At 45.3% G+C, this 10,000-nt stretch overlaps 1 protein-coding gene across 1 annotated transcript in view; it reads right to left on the bottom strand.

Annotated features, from left to right (window-relative positions):
- LOC135223702 (uncharacterized) overlaps nucleotides 1-10,000 on the bottom strand; it is a 331,013-nt gene that overhangs the window by 135,208 nt on the left and 185,805 nt on the right. Inside the window, 3 exon segments of the mRNA XM_064262426.1 lie at nucleotides 7,309-7,462; nucleotides 7,600-7,816; nucleotides 8,025-8,369. Of these exon segments, the coding sequence (XP_064118496.1) occupies nucleotides 7,309-7,462; nucleotides 7,600-7,816; nucleotides 8,025-8,369 (716 nt within the window).

Genomic DNA, 10,000 nt, shown 5'->3' on the forward strand with positions numbered 1-10,000 from the left:
ATGAAAAACCTCACCATTCTCGGGAACCGAAAAAACTCCCTTAGAAGAGGGGGCTACATTACAAATAATACCCTGGCGACCTCCCGATACTTCCATCGACGAATCAATGGAAGAAAAGGAAGGAGAAGCAGGGGCAACGCTACTATGGGGGTTGACTACTGCGAGAAGAAACATCAGGAATAGGAGTAAAGCCCTCCCAAGAAGGAAGTGTGGAGACTCTCCGACGTTCCCTCTTACCATAAAACTTCCTCCACTGCTCCAAAGGCCATGCCCGGCATTCCGTACAAGGATTCGTAATCGTACAAAAATTGGAACGGCACCTACTCCAAGTGATGTGAGGGTCCGTCGCTGACGAAGCCAAGAAACGAGAACACGGAAATCCAGGAATTCCGAGGCACCAACGCTGACATCAAGAAGGAGCAGAAGAAGCCATAATATTAGGCAAAAACACACACAAACACACTAAAGGAACAAAATGGGCAAAAACCAGGAAAAAGGCTAAGAGAGAAAAAAAACCCAACTCTCATCCCAAGGTGGTAAAGAAAGACTGGCGTAGATGTTCGGCGTTTGACCACTCTTCACCCAATCTACGCATGCGTTGCCAGATACCACAAGATTCCTTGCTTTCATCTACTTTTTTACCGGATCCAGCTAGCCGCTAGAAATCATCCTATTGTTAAGACCGAGGGTTTGTTTGCGTATGAACAAAATGATATTGCTATGATACAATAAAGTTTGTTCATACTTACCTGGCAGATATATATACGTATAGCTGTATTCTCCAAAGTCCGACAGAATTTCAAAACTTACGACACACACAGTGGTCGGCCAGGTGGTTAGTACCCATTCCCGCCGCTGGGAGGTGGGTATGAGGAACCATTCCCATTTTCTATTCAGATTTTCTAGTGCCACTGTCCACTGAGGGGAGGTCGGTGGGTACTTGATTATATATATCTGCCAGGTAAGTATGAACAAACTTTATTGTAACATAACAATATCATTTTGTTCATAAAACTTACCTGTCAGATATATATATAGCTGAATCCCACCATCGGAGGTGGGAAGGGACAGAATAGAATTATTTAGGAAACAAATTGCATGCAGATGATTGACATCTTGGTTCCTTACCTGTTAGCATAGCTGACTTCGTGATTACTGTCACCAAAGTCTGCTTCTGCTTTACTAGTCTCCAGCAAGGTAGTGACCTGTATAGCTGGTGAGTTCTAGATGATCTGTCAACGGGGGTGTGACCACAATGTGACTAGACCATATTGACCATACTATGAGGGCAAAGAAGCAAAAACCACCACCTGACCTAGCCTATCAAAATTTAACCCCACATAACTTTAGGCTAAAGAAAGGGAAGTCCGCCTTAGGCGGCCGACCCCACAACCATAAATCAATACAACAAAATTAAAAGCTCACCTAACCATTTTCTATAGGATAGGATGAGTACTACTTCCTGCCCCCAAGATTGTATCTGCAGAAATGTATGGCCCTAGCGAGCAGCAGTTCTCATATGTCGTCTTCACATCCCGCAGGTAGTGTGAAGCGAACACAGAGTTGCTTCGCCAAAAGGTGGCACTCAGGATGTCACTGAGTGCCATGTTCTTTTGAAATGCCACAGAGGTCGCCACAGCTCTCACCTCGTGAGCATTAACTTTCAAAAGTCCAAGATCACCATCTCGACAGGACGAATGAGCCTCCTTGATGGTACTCCTCAAAAAGAAAGCCAGTGCGTTCTTTGACATCGGTAAGTATGGTCTCTTGATGGAACACCACAGATTGTCCAATGGACCTCGACACTGTTTAGTCCTTTCTAAATAAAACTTGAGAGCCCTGACAGGGCACAGGACTCTCTCTGGTTCTTGTCCAATGATTTCTGCTATCCCCTTGATGTCGAAGCTCTTGGGCCAAGGGTTGGACGGATTTTCACTCTTCGCTAAGAATGAAGGGCTTAAGGAACATACTGCATTATGTCCTCTAAAGCCCACATGTTTACTGATGGCTTGAACCTCACAAACCCTCTTTGCTGTAGCCAGAGCGGTTAGGAAAATAGCCTTCCTTGTCACGTCCTTTAAAGAAGCAGCATGTAAAGGTTCGAAAGGACTCGACATCAGGAACTTTAAAACTACATCTAAGTTCCATGACGGAATCTTAGGTTGCAGCACTTTTGAGGTTTCAAAAGACCTCAAAAGATCGTGAAGGTCTTTGTTGTTAGACAGATCTAAACCTCTGTGTCGAAAGACCATCGACAATAATGCTCTTGTAACCTCTAATCGTGGGAACTGCCAGCTTATCGACATTCCTCAGATAGAGGAGGAAATCAGCAATCTGATTCACAGAGGTCATGGAGGAGGAAATACCTTTCTTCCTACACCATCTCCTGAAGACAGCCCACTTTGATTGGTAAACTGCACGAGAGGAAGCTCTTCTTGCGTTGGCAATAGCTCTTGCTACAGGTCTTGAAACCCTCTCGCTCTGGCCAACTTCTCGATAGTCTAAACGCAGTCAGACTCAGAGCAGAAAGGTTTCTGTGGTACCTCTTGAAGTGGGGCTGTCTGAGTAGATCGACTCTCTCTGGCAGGGTCCTTGGGAAGTCCATTAGGAAGGACATGACCTCTGTGAACTAGTCGCTTGAAGGCCAAAACGGGGCGATTAGCATCATCCTCGCTCCCTCTGACGCTGCAAACTTCCTGATCACTTCTCCCAGGAGTTTGAATGGGGGAAAGGCGTAGACGTCCATCCCCGTCCAATCCCATAGGATGGCGTCTATTGCTACCGCTCCCGGGTCGAGAACCGGGGAGCAGTAAAGAGGAAGTCTCTTCGTCTTCGATGTTGCGAAGTGATCTACTAAGGGACGTCCCCATAGTCTCCAAAACTCTTGACACACTTCTAGATGAAGAGGCCATTCGGTCGCCAGTAGCTGCTGCCGACGGCTGAGAAGATCCGCACGGACGTTCTGAACTCCCGAAACAAACCTCGTCAGGATCGTTACATTCCGTGCTCTCGCCCAAAGCAGGATCTCTCTCGCTATCTCGAACAGGGACCGAGTGTGTGTTCCTCCCTGCTTCTTGATATACGCAAGAGCCAACCGAATTGCTTCCAATTCTTTGAGGTTTATGTGCCAGGACATCTGTTCCCCTCTCCAGATGCCTGACACTTCTTCCTTTCCCAGTGTTGCTCCCCAACCCGCAGTGGACGCGTCTGAGAACAATACTAGGTCGGGACTCAGAAGGCTGAGAGACAATCCTTCTGCTAGCTTTACAGGATCGTGCCACCACAACAGGCGATCCTTGACCGACTGAGAGATGCTCCAGTTCTCCGCAAGGAAAAACTGGAGCGGTCTGAGGTGCAGTGTCCCCAGGGAAACAAACTTCTCCAGCGAAGAAATGGTCCCCAGCAGACTCATCCATTCCTTTGCCGAGCATGTTTCCTTCCCCAAGAAGGCTGACACTTTTCCTAAGCAGTTCTGCTGACGTTCCAGGGATGGAAAGGCTCGAAAAGCCGCTGAATCCATCTCAATCCCCAGATACACGATGGACTGTGTAGGGATCAGATGGGACTTTTCGAAGTTTACTAGCAGGCCGAGGGCCTTCGTCAGCTGCAACGTCGTATGAAGGTCCTCCAGACACCTTGGCTCCAACGATGATCGAATGAGCCAATCGTCTAGGTAGAGCGAGACTCTTATCCTTGAGAGGTGAAGCCACTTTGCCACATTCCTCATGAGAAGCGTGAACACCATCGGTGATGTACTTAGCCCGAAGCAGAGAGCTCTGAATTGGAAGACCTGTCCCTTTAAGACAAACCTCAGGTACTTCCTTGACTGAGGATGGATCGGGATGTGGAAGTAGGCATCTTGGAGGTCTAAAGACACCATCCAGTCGCCTGGTCTTAAAGCTCCTAAAATAGACCGAGACGTTTCCATCTTGAACTTCTCCTTTTTTATAAAAAGATTCAGCCTGCTGACGCTCAGGACAGGTCTCCATCCCCCAGACTGCTTCGGAACCAGGAACAACCTGTTGTAGAAGCCTGGGGAATCTAGTGTTAGTACTTGTTCTACGGCTCTCTTCTCTATCATTTGCTTGAGCAGATCGAGCAGGATCTGTTGCTTCGTAGGCTGGTAGGAAGGTGACAGATCTATGGGCTTCATGCTTAACGGTGGTGTTGAGAGGAAAGGGATCTTGTATCCTCTCTCAATGATCTCGAGGGACCAGCTGTCTGCCCCTCTTACTTTCTATGCTTCCGCAAATAATAAGTCTCGCTCCGACCGGTGCCTGAAGGGCCGACACGTCACTTCTTCCCCCTGGGTTTAGAAGGGGTTTTGCCTCTAGAGAGGCCTCTTCCTCAAGGAGACGCTCTCGAGGAAGCTCCGCCACGAAAGGGCTTCATCTTCTAGGAAGTCTGCGCGAGCGGAGTAGAAGAGTGGGCAGCAGGACGTCTAGAAGACTGAGCCAATAGGTCCTGAGTCGCCTTTTCCTGAAGGCTAACCGCTAGATCCTTCACCATCAACTGCGGGAAGAGATGGTTAGAGAGAGGGGCAAACAACAACTCTGCCCTCTGTGCAGGAGATACCGATTTTGCCGTAAAGTTGCAGTACAATGCATGTTTCTACAGTAGACCTGTAGAAAAGTGGGATGCCAGCTCATCAGAGCCATCCCTGACTGCCTTATCCATGCAGGCTAAGACGCTGGATAGTTCCTCGAAAGAAAGAGAGTCAGGGCTCCGAGACTGCAGGTCGAGGGCTCCCAAACACCAATCCAGGAAGTTAAAAACCTCCATCGTCCTGAAAAGCCATTTCAGATGGTGATCTAGCTCCGACAGCGTCCAGGAAACCTTAGCAGAGGAAAGGAGAGTCCTCCTCAGAGCATCAACCAGGCTGGCAAAATCACCCTGGGAAGAGGAAGGAACTCTCAAACCCACTTCCTCTCCCGTCTCATACCAGATGCCCACTCTTCCATTTAACCTCGCTGGAGGTAGAGCAAAGGAAGTCTTGCCTTGCGCCTTTCTGGATTCCATCCAGTCATGGATCCTCTTGAATGCTCTCTTCGTAGAGAGCGAAGTGGCCATCTTGACGAAGCCTGGCGCCTTCCTCGTCTTCGACGAAGCCAACTGCGAAGGAGGAGAGCAAGGGACCGAGGGCTGAAACTTGTCGGCAAACAAGTCTTTCAAAAGATGGGCCAACACCTTGTAATCTGAAGATGATGACGAAACAGGCTCTTCTTCATCCGCAGGTTGCAAATCACCCGAAGACTCTCCCTCATCCACGGGAGCAGCAGAAGGGTCCTTAACAGACTGTGATCGGGTAAGCTTAACAGTAAGCTCTGAAGCTTTATGAAGCTCCAGTAAAGGAGAGTCCTGCGGAGCGTCCTTGCGAGCGTCCTGATGAGCGTCTTGATGCGTAGCGTCGAGCATCCTGAAGAGTGTCCTCAAGAGCAGAGCGACAAGCGTCAAGAAAAACGTCCTGGCGAGCTTTCTAACGTGACGCGGAAGACACAGAAGCTTCAACATGAGCAACCTGAGAGGCGTCCTGGCGAGCCGCGCGCCGCTCATGAAGCGCGTGAGCGTCATAAGAAGACGTACGGCAATCGTCGTCAAGACGAGCGTTACGGACCTTCTCCTCGCAAGCATCCTTTGCCTCCTGCCAGAGACGACGGCCACCTGTGCGACATCTTGCGTCTTTGTAGGAGGGAGATGAACGAGGAGAAGGAAATGGAGACTGCCTGGTTCTCTTGACAGGCAGCCTCGAATCTTTCCTGCGGCGACGGGGTTCTGCCTCTCTTTTGGCGAAAAACAAGGCCAACTGTTGCTGCATGGCTAGAAGCATCTCCTTAGATGGAGAAGATTCACGTTCAGGAGAAGGGCTGATCCTGTGAGAAGACGAGGGGTGAGGGGACGCCTTCTTCCTTCTTACAGGAACCATCTTAGAGCGACTGGGGCGCTCAAAAGCGTCCTCTTCCGATGACGTCCTGGTCCTCTTCTGCGGGGGAATGTCCTCGAAGCATTCAGGAGACGACTGGAACGCAGGTCGAGAAGGAGAACGTGAAGCGTCCTCTTCTCTAAAACCTCTCTTGAGAGGGCGAGAGTCCTTCCAAGAGCTCCAACCCTGGCGTGGGGAGGACGAGAAACAATCCTTAAGGATTCGTGCCCGTGCACTATCCCTAGCAGCCAGGGAAGCGTCAACAGGTTCTACCGAAGCGACGCCAGATCGGTGGGGAGTCCCCGCAACCCTCCTTCAGCTTTCGACTTGCCCACTCCCTAAGTCCTGGGAGTCCGGCAGAGGTCTAGACCTAGAGGCGTTATAGGGCCGATCTGACGCCCCCTCCACAACACTAAGGGCACTAACACCATCACCACACTTCACAACACTGGATTGGAGCGCAAGCACTTTCGACTCCAGGGCATGGATAGACTCCATAATAGCTGAAAGGGCATTCCCTTCTGCAGACACAACCTCAGTGCCTGAAGGCAACACCTCAGGGTTAGGTACAACAAAGTCTACAGGAGGGTTAGCAGGAGACAAAATACTACCCTGACTTCTGTTAACTGAAGCACTCCTGGAGGAAGACCTCCTGATTCTATCACACTCTAATTTGCGAATATAAGAATCATACGTCTTCCATTCAAGATCAGTCAAATTCTCACACTCCTTACATCTATCATCCAACAAACAAACATGCCCCCTACACCTCGTGCATACTGAGTAAGGGTCTACCGAAGCTTTCGGTAGCCTCACCTTACACTCTTGCACACAACACACCCTGAAACTAGCAGAACTAGATTCAGGCATCTTAATCCAAAGAACGGTCAATGCCAGAATCAATTCAAACCACGATAGCATATGCCTAGCCATAATTCCAAATCAATAAACCTGAAGTCAATCAGGATACTCAAGCAGCAATGAAGTTTCAAAATCCTAAGACGGAGGTACTGAAAACAGGTGTTGACAGTACCGGCGACAGAGAAAACCTGAATAGAAAATGGGAATGGTTCCTGATACCCGCCTCCCAGCGTGGGAAAGGGTACTAACCACTTGGCCGACCACTGCGTATGTCGTAAGTTTTGAAATTCGGTCGGACTTCGGAGAATACAGCTATATATATATCTGACAGGTAAGTTTCATGAACAAATGTAAATTTAAATGCATTCTACTAACCTTGTTGCTTTGCTATTTATTCAACAGAAATCACCCTTTTTGGTGCCAAGTACAGTAATCTAACACTTACCAAAGCTTCCTGAGATAAGAGAATAGATGAAAAATATAACTGTGAGCACTAAAGCTCTCTCCTTAATGCAACAAATACTTACTTCACATGACGATAAATTCCACAGAATTCCTGTCACAAGTTCCTTGATTTCGTTGTCTGGAGTTTTTCTCAAAAGTCTGACTAGTGCTGGAATGCCTGAAGCATCTTTGATAGCCCTTTTATTTTCATCATTTTGACGTCCATATGAAAGGTTTCTGGAAACAAGGACAATTTATTAAAACCAATAAGAATAAAATAAACCTACTGAAATACATCATGAAACTAGAAAAGATGATTTTTAAAACAATACCTAAATAATTATTCTATCTGAATGAGACAAACAAAAACTTACCTAAGTGCACCACATGCATTACGATGAAGTTCTGGTAGGTCGTGGGAAAGAAGAGCTACTAGAGGAGGAATACCACCTAATATTCGAGTCTTTTGTTTTGTAGGATCATCCATATAACATAGATGTTGAAGGTACGCTGCAGCATTGGCTTTTACAACATTATTGGGGTTACTCAGGAAATCGATAACTTCGTGTAGATCCGGATCTCGCCACCGAACTACCAAAAAGTAATATTATGATTATTAAACATCTTGCCGTGATAAAATTTTGCATGCATAAAATAATTTAACAGTTCAGTAAATCTACTCAAATGAACAACAAATAACTTCAGAAAGTTTATAGGTACGGCTATATAAATGATAAAAATTTAAGTCCATACAACAACTACAAGAACAAAATAAATGATAAAACAAGCCATTTCACACCTCGAGGAGCCCCACTGTCTGCAGAGGGGGAACGAAGCAAGCTGGGATGTGCATAATTGTCGTGGTTTTGTACTGGCGGAGGAAGGGAAGGGGTTGGTGACATGTGTGGGGGTGGAGGAGCAGGGTGTTGCTGTGCATTTAAAGGCTCCTCTTCATACATACCAGGAGAGGGTAATAATGGCTCAGCACTTGAACCAACTCCTCCATTTAAAGCATATGGGGAACGAGGAGTGGTACCCAAGAGCCTACCATACACCACCACACCATCAGAAGGCATTCCCCCAATGCCAGGGTCATTTCCTGGGTATCTGCCATCCTCAGGGTAGTCTCCTTCAAGGCCAGGATCTACAGTGCAGATATCAACAAATTTGTCTCATGCTATGCAACAAAAAAAAGCAGCAATCTACTCATCAAACAAAATAATGCATATGCAATCACATCAATATAATTATTCTTATAAAAGACTAAAGTTTTTAAAAAGCAACTACTGTGTACAGCAGTAAGCAAAAACACAAGGAGATTGATTGAATGCATAAATAATCAAATACCACACAAACACTACTGCATAAGAAATATGAAGGCATAACCAAAAAACACGCAACACAAAGTACATACAGTACAATAATGAAGCATAGCGCACACTAAGTGTCACAATTCCAGATCCATTAAGAATAAACTTTGCTGAAGAAAACTTAATTTTACTATATTTACCATGGCATAATAAACTTCTTCAAGCCAGTTTTTTCTAAAAATTAAACCTAGAACTAACATTCACCCTACTTCCTTCACAAGATAACATCACACAAAAAATTAATGAATATGAGAACTCATAAGATACAAAATACGATTTCACACCCAAACTTATTATCCTGTGCAGTGCACCCTTAAGAAATAATTCAAAACTAATACCATAACTTTCTCTCTCTCCAAAGAAGAAAATATTCATCTTCCACTGAAATTGGAATGCTGACATGAAATAACACAATAGGTTTCCAAATCTTTCTAATTCATGTTTTCTCGGTCACTAGTACAGTGGGCCCCCCATATTCGCGTTCTCCGGATTCGCGGACTCACACATTCGCGGATTTCTCTCGGGAACATTTCCCCGCATTATTTGCGGAAAATTCACGCATTCGCTGTATTTTTCTATGAGAAATATCCACAAATTCCTGGGTTTTTTATCAATTTCATCATAAAATGCAGTTTTTGTGATAAAACTATTAAAAAAACCGAGTATGAAAGTTTCTAGTGGTTTTTCTTGAGTTTTAACTAACAAAATAGGCTGTTTTTAGCGTTTTTATAGGGGTTCCAAACATTAGCGGGTTCTAACTATTCACGGGGGGTCTGGTATGCATCCCCCGCAAATACGGGGGGACCACTGTATTTCTTTTTGTGCAGCCATCATTATTTACAACAATGTTTGCTATCTCTCTCTCTCTCTCTCCAACTGACATTAGTTATCATAAGTCTGGTACAAATATCAATAGTAAAGCTAACTTGGAGTATTCTTTCCAAATTCTGAGTGCCATCCCATAAAAAGGAATCCATCACAAGCAAGGCCAATAAAATAAATGCTGTATGTACCATAACTCACACATATTCTAAAACAAATAAGGATAAAAAGCCTCAATTTACATTCCAATAAAATAAAACAGGCTAATACACCTCAAATTCCATCCCAAAAAAGTACAGTATATACAGTATTAGGAGTTCTGAGGGGAGAAACATTCAAGATATACTCAAATGTATAAGTAACATAGACTGTAGGCATCTATTTACATTAATTAATAATCAAACAAGATCCAGTAGTTGTAAAATTAAAATAATACTTGTCATCAGATACAGTTGGAACATCACACATAAGATATCCACATTTTCGCACAGACAGGGTTGTAAATAATACACTACTATCCAATTCAAGAATAAATTAGTTTAAATAAAGTGCTTGACATACTCCTGTTTTTTTTTTATGTACC

Source organism: Macrobrachium nipponense, chromosome 20 (assembly GCF_015104395.2).
Source record: "Macrobrachium nipponense isolate FS-2020 chromosome 20, ASM1510439v2, whole genome shotgun sequence".
In the NCBI taxonomy this organism is placed as follows: domain Eukaryota; kingdom Metazoa; phylum Arthropoda; class Malacostraca; order Decapoda; family Palaemonidae; genus Macrobrachium; species Macrobrachium nipponense.